The sequence below is a fragment of the Leptopilina boulardi genome, unplaced genomic scaffold (genome assembly GCF_019393585.1).
Source record: "Leptopilina boulardi isolate dan_hultmark-lab unplaced genomic scaffold, ZJU_Lbou_2.1 LbouV2_310, whole genome shotgun sequence".
Classification (NCBI taxonomy): Eukaryota; Metazoa; Arthropoda; class Insecta; order Hymenoptera; family Figitidae; genus Leptopilina; species Leptopilina boulardi.
In genome coordinates, this window is record NW_026137875.1 from 2131752 (window position 1) to 2148519 (window position 16768).

Sequence of the window (16768 nt, forward strand, 5' to 3'; positions counted from 1 at the left end):
TCGCAAGTAACGCAAAATCGTCCGCGTATTCCAAAGAAAGTACTTCCTTCTCATGATTGATGGAGAGGCCTCTGCAACCCTGCTCCTTCAGAAATTTACCAAAGTCGCTCACAAAAATGATAAACAATAAGGAACTAAGGACCTCCCCCTGCAAAACACCCCGAGTAACCCTAACTGACTTGGTTGAATCATTACATTTCTTTAATTAAATATCTATAAATTGAATTTATTATTGATTTTAATAAATTAAAATATTTAACATTTAAATTATCGTTGATTTAAAATTTTTAATTTTAATTAAACAAAAAATCTTCTATTTTACAATATTTAAATATATAATTAAATTACTTTCTAATTATTTAAATTGAATTTAGTAATTTAAAAAAAAAATTCGTTCTTTAAATTTTTTTTTTTTCTCATTTTCCAAGTTTTTGGAATTGTTCTTTATTTATTTTCAAATAAATTTAATACAAACTAGTCCCAAAATTGACAATTTTTCCCGTACATTCATTTCTGTTTGGAAATTTCTAAAATTCTTGATTTTTCTATAAAATTTTCTCTTCAACACTGTATTTTTTTCTATTTTTTATTTAAAAATTTATTTATTTATCAGTTAATTATTTAATTCTTAAACTTTTTCAAAATTAACTTTTTATTTTATGTATTTATGGGAATGTTAATTTTTTTTTTGTTATTAATAACAATTACAGTACAAAATCGAGGAAATGCTTTGTACCTATGTCAGGAAATTTTCTTTACTTAAAGTTGTTTTTTTTCCTTAAATAATATTAAAAATAGAAATTAAAATAATAGGTTAAAAAAATTATTTTTTTTCATTTTTTATAGTAAAATATGATTTCAGGTTCTAAAAAAAATTTTTTTTAAATTGTTACCCCTAAACAAAACCAATTATGTTTGGTTTAAATTTTATCAATTATTCCTTTAAAATTCAATTTCTTCTACAATTATTATTATTATTTTTTATCGGTAATTTTTTTTTTGTAGTCTTTTTTCATGATTCTGAACAATCAATCGTATGGATTTTTAAAGTTATTAATATTTTCAAAAAATAAAATTTCTAAAATGGTCAAAAAAATTTTTTTTTTTTAATTTTGATAATTTCAGAATAATTTTCGATTTCAAATAATACCAGAAAAAAAAATTCGACACCCCTTAACAACATTAATTTCGATGAGTTGAAATTTCATCAGTCCCTCCCCTTAATAAAAAAAAGGAGTGGAAGTTTTATTAAAATAATATTGTATTAAGAAATTATGGATTCAGAAAATACTTTTATTAATCTCGACAAATAATGTTTCCCAATCAACATATTACAAAGTAACATTGAATATAGGTAACGTGTGTATTTCTCGTACATTGTGACTAGGTATATATCTGTCATATAATTTTATCGGCAACAATTGTATAGAAAAATACAATCTCGCTTCAGTTTTAAAAGAGAAAAATTTCACCTTTCTCTATATAAGATTGTGCGCAGATCGTTATTTATATAATATATAGAATTTTTTTTTTCTCAAATATTATATTCTAGAAAATGACAACTACACGACATATATATAAATACAAATAATGCCACAATATTTCATTTGAAATATATCTTATCTAGATTTTATGTTGTTTTTATAAGAATACATATATATATATAAATTTTTACAATTATAATAAATTTCGTTGCACAAAATTGCATCGATGTTTAAGTTACTCGGATGGACATTGGGTCAACAGTTTATTGTCAGGTAAAATTTGCATATTTGCAAATTTCTGCATACATTATCAATCAAGAAACAATAATTTTATTTCATTTATCGTTGTGTATATATTAAATCAATTAATTAATATATTAACATTATGCAGAAAAAAAGATTTATTTGGAACAGCGAAAGATTTAACTAGAATAAAAAAAAGTTTTTATTTTTTTTTGCTATTTTACACTATTCTAGTAATTCACTGTTACAAATAAAATTTTTTTATATGTTGAAATTGTACAATTTTTGTATCTTATTGTATTAACACAATTTAATATTAATATTAACATAATTTTATTAATTATTATAATATTAATATTATACTGTGAATATTAATATTAATAACGGATATTTATTATTGTTCAATTAACTTTGTTCCTTAAAATCTCTGATTTAAAAATGAAAATGACAAATAATTTTCAAAATTTGAAAATGTAAAATAAAATGACAATTAAAATTTTATGATGAATTTTAACGGATAAAATAAATGATGTAATATTTCTTGATGGCATGTATATATATATATATGTAATATTAACTGAGGAAATCATTGAGGTATGAAAATTAATGTCATTTAACATTTATAAGGTCGAGTGAATTAAAGTGCATAAACTAGTCAACGTTCTCAAACACGTATCTCAGCAATTTATCAAATAACTGTTTTCATAAAGTGATATGACGCTTAAATTTGTTTTTTTTTTTTCTTACATTTATATTTTATATATAATCTATATAAATCTACGACAGAGAGTTCTGTAACAGAGATCCAAGGAAAGTTACGTCTAACTCGCCTAACTCATCTATCAGGATGAACTAATAAATATATATTATTTATTTCAAACATTCATCTAAACGAATGAGAATTATGTAGATGAGTAAGGCACGCGAAAAAGTCTTCTTTTTTTTTTCTTTATTCACATATTCTTCTTTTTCTTTTGTTTTCCACTTGTTATAGTTTTTTTTTTCTCCTCGCTGATTATTATGGCCTCTTGTGTAATATATATAACAAATAGCCTGTTTTCATATCAAGACCCGTTATTTTTATAAAACAAAAAAAGCCAAAGTTATTTTTCAGCAATCACACCTTCCCAAGCGTCATCACGTTGTTTATTTGCCAATTTTTTCTTTTCTGAAAATATTAAATTTTATGAAGAAAATTGAATTTGAGAAAAAAATACTCTGCAAATATTGAAAAAGAAAACCTTGATAAAATCAAGAAATTTAAATTAAATATTAAAATAATTTTAATATCCCTGATGAAAAATTACGAATCAATAATTCAGGGTTACCACGAAAGACTGATTTTCAAATTCCATGACTTTTCCAGATCATTTTTAAAAAAAAATTCCAGATCCAAATAATAAATATATTTTGATGAATTTTTTTAGCCACTTACGCCAAAAAAAAAATACAAATTATTTCAATTAAATTAACAATAAAATATTGTGTAAATTAATTTCTTGCAAGAAATCGCAAAATGAAATCATAAAAATTAAAAATAATGATTTTTTTTTCCATGTTTCGATGTCAACAAGATCGAATTTCTATTTAACCAGATTTTATAAATTAAAATTTATAATAAATGGAATTTTATTATCAAAGAATTTTTGTTTAATTGATTTTTCATTTAATGAAATTTTTATTTATCTGATTTTTTCATATTATCTACTTTAGCGAATTTTTATTTAACAGAATTTTTGATTAACAAAAGTTATATGTAACGGAATTTTCATAGATATTTATTTCCTAGAATTTCTAATTAATGGAATTTTTATATAATTAAATTTTTGTATTGATTTAATTTTACTTATCTGAATTTTTATTTAATCAAATTTTCACTTTTATTATTTCTTCTTTAGCAGAAATTTTATTCAGCCAAATTTTTATTTCAACTAATTTTCAATTAATAGATAGAATTCGCTTAGATAAAAACTCTATATACGAAATGAAAATTCGATTGAATCAGACTTCGAATCGACTTTAAGGCACAAAAAAGTATCTTTTAAAAAATTTATCTAAGGTCGATTCTTCATAAATTGAGTCAAATAATTAAAAAAAAAGTTTTAAAATAAATAGATTTTCCAAAATTATTCAAAACTAAATTTGTTTTATATACTATTTTATCATATAGAAACTCAATAACAAACCAAATATTTGTGATATAGATAAAATAAAATTTTTTATTAAGAATAATTCATGAAAATATTTTTAAAAAATATTATTTAGAATATTTCAGAATTTAGCTGTAAAAAATTTTCAAGATCTTTAGATTAAAAAAAAAGCAAAATTCTTTTTTCTGAACCATTTTTAAGTTTCATTTATTTGTTTATTAATTTAAAGTAAATTTATAGAAATTTTTTTCAAATTTTCAATAAAATTTTTGAGTTGAAATTGTCACAAACTTTGAAAATCAGTTTTATAAAAACTTATATATTTAAAGTCAACTCCTGAGAAATTGTTGAGTCAAATAGTGAAAATAATTTTTAAGTTAGAAGAATTTTCAAGATTTTAAATCATAAAATTTTTAAACAGGAATCTAATGCAAAAAATAATTTTTTAATAAAAATTACTCAAAACTAATTTTTTTCTTCATGTCCTTCTTTATCAAATAAAAATTCAATAAATAAATTGATCAGTTTTTTTTACACGCTATAAAAATCGAAATAAATCTCATTTTATCCGAAAAAAGTTGCATTCATTGAAAAAAGTCGTTTAATTCGTGACCTATTGAATTAGTATCAATTTATTAATTTAACTTTATAAAATTTTGCTAAAAATTAATTTAATTATAAGATTTGTTCCACTAAAAAATTGAATTACATAATGAAATTACTGAAATAATGAACCGTATTATATAAGAGATCATTTTTGATAGAGATTAAGATTTAAAAATTTTATGTTGATTTCAAATTTAAGCACTAAATTATATTTTCAGAATGATATTTTACAAAATTCCCTGACATTTCCAAGTTTTCCATGACTAAAAAAATTTCTATGACAATTCCAGGTTTTCCAGGTCTATGGCAACCCTGACAATTTAATATACTAAAATTATTCAAATTCCTTAATATAGTAAATACTAAATCAAAGAATTTGTTTTTTTTTTTAAATTTTTGTTTGCAATTTCAAATAAAGTACAAACAAAAATTTTTTCACTTTTATGGAAAATATTTTTAATATCCCTGATAAAAATGATAAATCATTTTAGTTTTTAATTCTATAAAGTTGAAAGTTGAAAAAAACTTTCACGTATGTATCATGTATATATATATATATATGTACATTTAATGTGGCAAGTATTATATATTACCTTTGGCTTCACGTAAAACAATTTTTTCACGTTCACGTTCTTGTCTAGCTGTTGCTAATTTAACACCTAGAGCTCCGGTAACTAAACGCCTCGCTAAAGCAGCACACGTCTCCGGACGATTTCTATAAGGCTGCAAAAATTCCGAGCTTTTTCTCGCTTTTGTTTTGCTGAGAGCAGTGGCCTCACTTAACGGTCGAGTTTTTACAACTGGATGATCGGATGCCAATACCTCTGCAGCTAAATAACAAAAAAAAAAAAAAAATACAAACCGCATTCCTCGTTAAAATGATTATTCTTAGATACACTACATATTATATTTATATTATGTATATTGATACTTTCTATCACTTTCAAATAATTTTTTATATATTCATAACATAAAAGTTCTAACAACATTGAAAAAATGATAAATTTTCTATTAATAAATTATTAATATCACATTTACTGGTTGGACATTAAAATTTTGAAATCAAATTCAAGGCTTTTTTTTACAGTTTTCTATGGGGTTAAAAAAATTGTCATGGTTTTCTAAATTAAAACTTACATCGCAAAAATTATGTTTACAATCAAAAATTTGCCAAAAAAAAATTCAATTAACTTTTTTAAGCGTAAATTAAAAAAAAACAACTATTTTACAAAAAATTGGAAATGTGTTTAAAAAATGTTTCAAAAATCGTAAGTTTAAATATATTTAAAAATTCAAGTTTAAAGAAAGAAATACTTGAAAAAAAATCGAGGCGAATTTATCGTTTTTTCCATATAAGGTATTTTCACGTCATTTTTTTCGGTTTTTCAAAGTTCAAGATGCTATTAAAAATTTTATTTTTTTTTTTATTAAAAATACAAAACATATATTTACTACTGTTGTTATAAAAAAAAAATTTTTTTTTCTGATTTACAAAAAATATATCCTGTTTGTTATTATATAAAAAAAGATTTTCTATTGATATTCTAAGAAAACTAAATGTAAATATTTCTTGGAAAAAAATTAAACAAAGACAAAAAGAAAATCTCTCGGAAAAATGAAAAAAAAAAGAATGAAACATAAAAAAGGAACTTTTTTTCACAGAATTGAATTAAAAAGAACCTAGAATCATATATTACATAAAAAGTCGACGATGGAAAGTTATGAACGAAAGGCCTACTTCAAAACCTTCTGTACTACTTTTAACCTTGACCTTGATTACTTAATTCAACATATTAAGTAATTCGAATAACTGTAATCCCATTTTACATTTTTAATATATTGAATAATAAAAACGAAAAAAAAATGAATACAATTAATATAACTAATTATGATTCATTTCAAATTTAAAAAATATTATTTAATCTTTATTTTAAATGTCACATTACAAAACAATTTAGAAATAGAAACTTTTTAAAGATAAATTCATTCAATTGTAACTAAATTGATTTGAAAAAAAAGATTATTATATAATTTGTTTTAAAAAAAAATCAATCAATTTAAAAATTGAAATTATATTTTAATTGTTCAATCAAATAATTGAAATTTTATGTTGTTAATTTAAAAAAATATATATATACTTATTCTTTAGTAAATTTTAGTAAAATTTCATTTAGTAAAAAAAATAGCGTTTTTATTGGTATAATTACCCCGATTAAGAATAGAAATAAATTTTTTCTATTTTTGAAAAAAATGTATCTTACCAACGAGTGGACTGCTGAAGACACCTAAACAATGAGTATCGTCAACCCATTTTAATTCAAAACCACCACTTTTGAATGGACTAAAAACAGCAACTAAATCACACGTTTTGAAATTTGATGGAAAATTGTAAATTTCAAGAACATGGGCATATTCATCGCTAGAGACTTCAATAGTCTTTGTATATGATTTGTAACTGTTTTTTGGTTGTTCGATTGTCACTTCACCAACTGCCGATGAAAGCTGAAAATAATTACCAAATACATTTGCCAACATATTCGAATCATTTTTTTTTCGAATAATTAAAAATTTTTTTCTTTATTTTAAGCGGAGGAACCGGTAAAATTTCAACCTATCAAAATTAATGTTGTTTAGAGGTGTTAAAATTAAAAATTTATTATTTTTTGAAAAAATTCCAAATTTTTCAAAATCGATTATTCAGAATCACGAGAAAAACGTATTAAAAATAATAAAAATTGTGGAAAAAGTTGAATTCTTTAATTACTCAGTCAAATAATTCTAATTTCCATAATTTTTTAATTTTAAACAGATTTACAAAAAGTTTTCAAAAGTAAATTTAAAAATTACTGATGTATAAGTTTGCAAAAAAATTGTCAACTATTTTTTTTTGACATATTTTTGGAACTTAAAATAATTTCCTTATAAAAAAAATTTAAAAAAAGTAATTTTTGACCATTTTATTATTTTTTTTCAAAAATTTTCAAAATCTGAACGATCGATTATTCAGAATTATGAAAAAATTGTCAGTGAAAAATAATGAAAATTATAAGAGAAATTCAAATTTAATTTTTTAAGAATTTCAAATTCTATTCAAGAAATTATCAGCTATGTAAATAGTTTTTTCAATTTTTCATATAATATATTATAATTTTAAATACTCCATTATTTTGGCAAAAAAAATTTACACATTTAAATTTCGATAGATTAAAATTTCACTGGTCTCTCACTTTAAAAAGTAATTATTAAAATCTTAGGAGAAAAAAAAATAATTACAACAAAAAAGAATTAAATTTTCTATTTTCTCTAATAAAAAAAAAAAAAAGAAGAAGGAGAAACATACCTCATTAATGAGAGTTGGATCCAAACAATCGCCATTGTCATCAAAAAGACTATCCCAATCACAATCGTCTCTGTCAATTTTAATAGGCGGCGATGGTGGTGCTGCAGGTTTACTTTTTTGCCTCTCAATTTTTTTCACTTTCTTCTTTTCCGGAGGTGTCATTGAAATAACAGAAACTTCTTCCTTAACATTATCATCACTATTTCTTGTATCAGAAATAATAAGAACATCAGATATGGAATTATTGCTAATTATTCTTTTATTCATCTGATTAACAACAATATCCCGTCTTGAAGCGTCATTATTATCATCATTATTTATTTCCTGACGATTCGACGACATTTCAATATCACAATTTTCTTCATTATTAGACTCGAGAATAATAATTTCACTCATATTGTCTCTATCTATTGTTAATGATTCACTATCGCAAATTTTATTATTCTTTTCGTCTGTTGTTTTTTTATCATTAACAAATGTGGTAATTAATCTATCATCAGTGTCAGATTTATTTGAATTATCATTAGTTTCTAAAAGAAAATTTTCTTCCATTCTCAATTGTTCATTTGTCTTAGAGTAATTAGAAGTACAATTACTCAAATTGGAAGACTCATCATCATTTTGAGAATTTAAAATAGATTCAAAATTGTTTATCGATTCTGTTTCTTGATTTTCAATTGATTCTTCTTTTATATTTAATCTCTCATTGTTAATTGTTGAAATATTTGATGATGATGTTTTTAAAATGTGAATCGGCGAATTTATCGAATAATCTGATTCTCTGTGTTTATCAACGCGACATTTTTCCTGTCTCACTGGACTCTCTTCTACTTCTAAACTTCTTCTATGTCTTGGCACATAAACCGCGCGATCCGGTCGCTTTTGGCGAATTGTTCTGTAAATTATTATTTTTTTTACAAGTGAATAAATTGAAAATTAAACAAAAAAAATTTTTTTTTTTAATCACAATAAAAAAAAATAGAGAAATTTTGCGATTTTTTTCTAGTAAAGAAATGAGAGCAAAATTTTTTTTTTAACATTTAAAAATTAAAGTTTTATTTATCAGAAATCGGGGCTACAATGATTTAAATCTTTAATATTAAAATTTATTAAAATTTTTAATATATATTTTTCACTTTTAATTTTGTATATTGTAAAATTAAATTTTTTTTTGTAAATTGTTAATTGAAAAGTATTGTAAAAAATTTTTCAGTGAAAAAATTATAACAATTTGCATAAAAAAATTATTCTTTTTCTAAATTGTTGATCATATATTCAAATTCATAAAATTTGAAGTTATAAAAGTAGTAAATAAATTTTTCGTTTATTGGAACTTTCAGAACTTTAGGCATATTATTGATATTTTATCCAAATTTACGAATAGAAAATAAATTACTTTTTAAAATGAAAAATTATAAAAAATTCTATAAAAAAAAAAATTGTTTTTTTATAATTTTTTTTATCAATGAAGATTTTAGGTATTTATTAAAAAAAAAAATTACTTAAAAATGGACTTTTGAAAAAATGTTACACAAGGGGCGATTATGGTATTGAATTTGTAAAATAATAATTTCAAAATATTAAAATTTGACACCCAGCTGTAATTATAGTTTGACATTTTGCCAAATGAAGTAACTATAATGTTATTAGTAAATTTGCTTTTAGAAATCAGAAAAAAAAATTTATAAAGATGAAAAAATTTTATTGAAAATTTGAAAAATCTATGAAAATCTTTATAAAATAAAATTTAATTTTAAATTTAAATTAAAAATTAAAAAATAAAACAATGTAAAAATATTCTAATCTAAAAAAATGCAGTAATTTTAATAAAGTTCCTATAATAATAATAATAATGAAGAGTTTTCAGCAACTTTTTAAAAATTATTTCCTGAATATGAAATAAAAAGTTTCCATACAGCTTAATTCGAAGAAAATAAATTTTCACTATATTTTTTATGAACAAAAACAAATTTTTTACCATAATTGCCCCAATCGCGGGGTTATTATGGTACAAATTTTGAGTTTACATAACTTACATAGAAAAAAAATTTCTAATAAAACTTAGAGAAAATCTTCATAAGAATGCTCTTAACATTACTAAATAGTTGAAAACATTTTTTCTAAAAAATTTAAAATTTTGATTAAGCATCAAAGAAGAAAATTGCAATTTTCGTACCATAATAACCCCCCCGGTTAACGGTATTTTAAAAGTAATAGTTGATTTTCCTTACTTAGTTGAGGCACAAGAATCTGGTACTGGCTGATTGGTCGTTGACTCGGAAGCAACAAGTTCATTTCTTTTTCTTCTAGCAGCTGGCGGTCTATAAATCTCCACTGTGGGAACTGTTTTTACTAAAAAAACGACACATGAAAAAAAAAACAAGACACTGATTTTTCACGTTTAAAAAAAAACTGATGTTAAAAAAAAAAAAATGAAAAAAAATTATAATGTTAATTTTTTTTTTTTTTTCAAAATTTACACTCACACACACCTCTTTGTTTTTGAACGTTGAATTCCTGAGTAGACGATAGTGAACATTGTTCTTGAACACCCATTGCACTCGATTTTGGATCCCTTCGAGGAAAATATATTTTTATAAATAACAAATTATTAATTTTTAATTTTAAAAATCAATTATTCATTTAATTTTAATTAATTAAGCATATTAAATATTGCTTTACTGTTGATTTTTTTTTGTCACTTGGTGTTTCATCGAGTGTGAGAATTTTTAAATTAAATCAAACGAATTATGTACATGAAAAAGATGATGAAAGGGTAATTAATGAACAAACAAAAAAATGAATGCAATTGATATGAAAATTTTCTTTGAAGCTAGGAAACAAGATTTATAATTTTATTATGATTATTATTATTATTCTATCCATTTTTGAAATTATATTGATTATTTGTTATTATTATTATTATTAAATATTTTTTTAGTAATTTGTAAATTCATTAATTTCATTAATTCTTTAATGAAAGAATAATTTTTAGACAAAATTTCTAGTATAAATTTAGTGAAAAAAATTTTGAAATATAAATTTTCTAGTGCCTTTTTTCATAATAGTTTTTTTGAAATCTAATTTTTAAAAATGAATTTAATTTAGATTTTTGAAGAAAAATTTCAAGATAAAATCAGTCAATTTTTCATTTTAAACAAATTTACAAAATGTATATTCTAAAAATTAATTCAATTGAAATATTATAAGATTGATGCAAATATTTAAAAGAATCTAACAGAAAAATTAAAATTTTCAAATTATTGCTTTCGAAAAACAAAAAATTTTTCTTTAATATTATTCAATCAATTAATTGAAATTATATTCAATTAAATAATTGAAATTATCTTTAAATAATTAATAAAATAATTAAAAAATAATTGGAATTATCGTTCAAATTTTCAGTTTTAAACAAATTCACAAAATTCTAAGATCAATTCATAGAATAATGTTTTGAGTTTTGTAATTAATCATTAAATTTTTTTATTAATATTTCTTCAGAGTATTTTATCTTTATAAAGTTAACAGGAAAGAATATAAAAAAAAAATTTGAAAATTTTCCTTTCTTTAAATTTCATTTCTTTAAATAAAAATTTAATATCTTCCATCGCAAAAAGTAAAACTTGTAGTATAAATCCAAGACTCGTTTTTTTTTTTTTTTGCCAAGGCTTGGTATTTTCACTTTTAATATAATGATTGTGCAATATGTGCTTTAATTCAACGCGCTATATGCATGACTTTCATTTAATACCTTTTAATTTATATAATAAAAATTATTAAATTGTATCACTTCAGTGCGAAGAGTAAAAAATTGCAATATAACGAAATTAATATTGTCAAACTAAAAACAAAAAAATTTCAAAAAATCGAAAAAAAAAATTCAAAAACAAATTTTCCAATAAAATACTTTCTCAATTATAATTACAATTTATAATAATTTTACATGTTAAAAAAATTTCAATTATCCAACTAAAATTAATAATTTAAAATTTTCATTGAAAATTCAAGTTGTAAATTTTTTTTAGAGCCGTAATTTAAATTAAAAATTTTTCTCAATATATATTGTACATTTTCTAATGAATATTTTTTATTCAAGAATTTTCAATTTCCAAAGGATGAGTTTTCTCTAAGCATTTAGTTAAGCGTTTAATTACATTCATCGAGAGGACGAAGAACTTTTCCTATTCGCATGGTTAATTTATACCTCAATTGAATAGAAACCTGAAACGCTATAAAAAAAAATTCCCCGAGAAAAAAAAATACAGAACAAAAGAAATTGCAAAGAAATTAGTTGAGTAAAAGCGAATTTTTTTTTGTGCTTATTAAAATAATAAAAAATAAGATAAATTTAATCAAATCTCACACACGATGAATTTTTTTTTTGTTTTTTCTTCTTTGCATATAATTATTATTTATTTTCACCTTATCACATCGGATTTAAAGCACACTACGGTTCTTCTCGCGAGTCCCTGACCGATGGAGAATGTGTACAAAATATTTGGATACCGATCTTGCACAAGTTGATGTATAAGAAATCGTCTATAGTTGTTCACCGGCGGAAACACCAGCACTCTGAAAGTGAAAAGAGTGTGATCTGATCGCGACTGAAAGTAAAACCAAACTGTAAGTATAGTAAGCAAAAGAAGAGAGGTGAATGTAACTTGTGTGAAGCTTCGTCACAATCGCAAATATCCCACCAGTTTATAATGTACTAAACATTGGCTAGCTTTTACATAACATTATAATACTTTCACTTTCATCGTCTTCCTCATGGTTCTTTCTTTGTTTCGCCACCACCAAAAAAAAAAAATTTGCCAAAAGCCTCTCTTTTTTTAACCACTTATTCAAATTAATTTACAAAAAAAAAAAAAAATATCGGTTGACTTTACGTTTATCGTCAACGATTTAGAAGAAAAAATATTTTTCTATGCAAATTATTTTAATAGGTATTTTGTCAAAAAAAATTTTTTTTTTTAACGTTTCTCGATCATAGGCCTCAAAGACTTTTCGACATTAAAAATTTCGTACTTTATATGTAACAAAATAGAAAAAATGACCAATTTACGTTCAAAAATTTTTTTTGCTTTTATTATTATAAATTGTTGATTTTAAATCTGTAAATGAAACAATATAATTAAAAGTTTTAAAAGAGTAAAAATTACGATTAATATAAAAGAAAAAATAAGCTTAAAATAATTTTTGAAACTTTATTTTTGAATTAGACGTTTTTTTTTAAATTTTGTATGGGTTTATGAGAATTTTTTTCTGATTCAACATTTTTTTTTTTTTAAATTATTTTATTCAACAATTTTCTATAAATTGACCTTTTTTAGGCAACTTTTTTAAAAAATGACTATAAATTTTTTATTATTTATATTTAGAATATTTCAGAATTTAACTTACAACAGTTTACAGATTTTTGGAAAAAATTTTTTAATTTTATTATGATTTTTTTTTTTTTATTAAAAGTTTTTCGAAACTCATTTATGGAAATTATTGCATTTTATTCAAATATAATAATTCAAAATATTTTCTACTGCAAAAAATTTTATTATTATATAATTAATTTATTATTTTCCAAATGCAAAATATAGTTTTTTTTTCAATCAACAGGCATCGAATCAACTTTCAGACACAAAAAAGTCATTTTAGTCGATTTATATTTAAAAAAAAGGCGAAAAAGTCGATTTTTTTTATAACAAAATTTAATTGGTTAATGAATATTTTACTTTAAATAATTAATGTTGTTATATATTAAAATCATTTTATTAATTCTGTAATGAGAATAATTCTATTTGAATATTATCAAGAATTATTGTATGATAAATTTTCAAAAATTTTATTTAAGTAGGACAAATTTCTAAAAAAAATTCTTAAAGTTCCATTTTTATAATTTTTTTGATGTCTGATTTAGGCAATTTATTAGAATTAAAAATTTTGTCATAGTTTTTAGTTTTGATGGTCAAAAAAAAATTCAGACAATACTTAATCAAGTTTTACAGATTTTTAAATAAAATGTTTTTTAAATAATAATTTTGAAATTTGTGAAATTAATTGAATTTCAAAAGATTTTGTTAATTTTCAGATAATAATTAAATTTTACAGAACTAAAAATAATTTATCAAATAATTTTAGATAACATTTTTTAAAAGCAATTGAATTTTCAAAGATTTACAATTTTGATTTTTGAAATTAATTGAACTTCAAGTGATTTTTAATTAAAATTTTTTGATAATTTTTGTCACTAAAAAATTTATTAGAAATTGCAGACAAAAATACAACAATTTAAAAATTTTTTAATCGAAAAATGGTTTCAGATAGTTGAATTTTCGAAGAATATTATAAAAATCATTAGAAATAATTAAATTTCAGGAGAGTTATAATTGAAATTATTAAATTTCAAAAAATTTTAGAAAGAATTAAATTTTAACTTTTAAATTGAAATTTTTGAAAATAATTAAATTTTAAAAGATTGTGTTAAATTTCAGACAATAATTAATAAGAGAAATTTTTAGTGATTTTTGTTGCTGAAAAATTTAATAGAAGTCACATAAAAAAATTAAATTCCAAAAGTTTTTAATTGAAAAATTGCTTTCAGATAATTGAATTTTCGAAAAATATTATAAAAATCATTAAAAATAATTAAAATTTTTGCAAATAATTAAATTTCAAGTGAATTTTAATTAAAAATGGTTGGTAATTTTATTTGCTAATTTTTTTGAAATTATAATACAATTATTAAATTTCATAAAAATTTTAATTGAAAAATAGTTTAAGATATTTGAATTTGTGAAGAATTTCATTATAATTATTAAAAATAATTAATTTAGTGAAGAATTTTAGTTAAAAATTGATTAAATAATTGAAATAAAGAAAATCTGAAAAAGATATGCATTCTATACTAAAAAAAAACGTATTTTGTTTAAAAATTTTGTAAAAAAATGTAAAAAAAAAGTCGCATTTTATTAAAATAAGTCGAAAAAAGTTGGAAAAAGTTGTATAATCCGAGGCCTGATCATTGATCATAAACGTTGTAAATTTTACTAACGTAAAAAATAAAATTTTTCCCAATGTTGAAGTTTACAACGTTCATAATCAACAATTTTAAAAAAAAAAAGAAAAAAAAAAAATTCTCTGAATTTTTGTCTCAAAGATATTTTTTGCAATCTTCATTGATCAAAAATTTATTTAAAAATATTTTTTTTCTTTGAAAACAAATTTTACAATTTTCCCTTTATTGAAAAATAATTTGTTTTCTAATCGTCGAACATAAACGTAGTGGAATTCAGTAACATAATTTTTTCACATTTTTTGTCAAAAAAAAAAAAAAAATTTATTTATTTACAACACAAGAATAATATTGAATATTATTAATATTATACTGTGAATATTTTTAATATTAATAATTTAATAATATTAATTTTAATAATTTAATATTATAAATATAATATTTGATTTTGTAAATAAACAATTATTTAAAAAAAAAAATACTATTTTGTTCATTTATATATGAAAAATAAAGAAAGGAGTCAACTCTGAAGAACTCAAGACTCGCGACTTGAATTTCAAGTTTATACAATTAGCAGCACTATAATTATAGAAGAAAAATTTATTAAACTTGTATTTCAACTGTTAAAAGAGTGAAATTAACTCGGTAGAAATGTGAATTACTTTTGTCGTTTCCTTACTTCAAGAGTTTATATATATAGATTATACAATCGTGAAATTACTATATTAAGCTATAAATTATAAGTTAAGTGCGTTAATAATTATCTAGAGTATGGAGTTCATAATCTCGTGTTATTAGATAAGATTCAGATTAAATCTAATTTGCTTATGAATTAATTGCTTGTGTAATAGTTAATATTGTTATATGCATATATATAATATAGTTACCAAAGTGAGGTCAAAATTATTCGTTCGTTCAACTCTGGTTAACTAAGAGTATAATTGTTGCAGAATGTAAATTCTTATTCACAGATGCGAAATCTTCCTTATATCTTTATATGAATCAAACAAATATAATATTTTATAAAAATTTTTACAATTTAATAAATTTTACAAAATTTTACAATTTTTAAATTCAACAAATTTTACAAAAAAAAATTCTACACAAAATTATTTATTTACAAGCATTGCTCGTATAATTAATTAAATAAATAAACAATTTTCAAAAAAGTACTAAAGAAAAAAAAAAGAAATAAATAATATTTAAAAAAAAAACTATTGCAAATAATCATTTACACTAGACGTAAATTCATGCGAGCCAAAGGTTACATAAATTATAGAAAAATAATCAAATTAGCAAATTATTGATTTTATGTCAATTGATAAAAACCCTAGAACTACATATATATATGTAAGTTTAGAAATTAGAGCAAGATTTAGTTACGGTTCGATAACAAAGAAGTATTTCTTTATAGTTTTTTTTTTGTTGTCTTTAAAAATAAGTCAAATACGCGTTAGCGTCTCTCTAGCACAATAATGAAAGGCAGAAAAATATATAATTTTTGTTGTTTTTAAATAATGTCGCACGAATGAAAAATTTCAATAAAAAAATAATAATGAAATGAATCAAAATTTTAAGGTTACGTCAAATGAACATGCAATGTATATATATATATATAACAAAAAATATGATGAAAGATACCTTTTTCGTGTTTCGTCCTTGGAGAAAACAATTAAATCATTCTCCACATCATCCGAGAAGTAACTATCTTGTAAACTCATTTATATATTGATAACAATTTCTTGTCAAATGTACACAGAAAATGCAATAAATGTTGGAATTCCATCCATTTGGAACGATGTTATTTTTGCATATTATATCGGTACGTGTACATTATATCATAATATAATGATCATAATACATGTGTGGGTGTATGTAAAATATATACACAACTGTTATATGAAACCGATGAAAGCAGTGTTACCACACAAACGGT

The 16768-nt window shown here is 21.4% G+C and overlaps 1 protein-coding gene across 2 annotated transcripts; it reads right to left on the minus strand.

The window, feature by feature from the left end:
- Window positions 1–1272: 1272 nt before the first annotated feature.
- On the minus strand, window positions 1273–16712 carry LOC127283624 (hybrid signal transduction histidine kinase D). 2 transcript variants are annotated; one of them, XM_051308614.1, is made up of 8 exons: window positions 16474–16712; window positions 12246–12395; window positions 10316–10398; window positions 10055–10175; window positions 7824–8718; window positions 6745–6985; window positions 5077–5313; window positions 1273–2895 (listed from the first exon to the last, which is right to left on the minus strand). In XM_051308614.1, the coding sequence occupies exons 1-8, from the start codon at window positions 16551–16553 to the stop codon at window positions 2831–2833; spliced, it is 1872 nt and encodes a 623-aa protein (XP_051164571.1). In that variant the 5' UTR covers window positions 16554–16712; the 3' UTR covers window positions 1273–2830. The 2 variants fall into 2 exon arrangements, with proteins under 2 accessions (XP_051164571.1, XP_051164572.1); XM_051308615.1 differs by lacking the exon at window positions 12246–12395.
- Window positions 16713–16768: the final 56 nt, after the last annotated feature.

Coding starts and splice junctions, on each gene's coding strand:
- LOC127283624 (XM_051308614.1), bottom strand. CDS start 16,553: ATGAGTTTACAAGATAGTTACTTCTCGGATGATGTGGAGAATGATTTA. Junction 10,176..10,315: donor CAACGTTCAAAAACAAAGAG/GTGTGTGTGAGT, acceptor TCGTTTTTTTAG/TAAAAACAGTTCCCACAGTG. Junction 2,896..5,076: donor TGTTTTACGTGAAGCCAAAG/GTAATATATAAT, acceptor TAATATTTTCAG/AAAAGAAAAAATTGGCAAAT.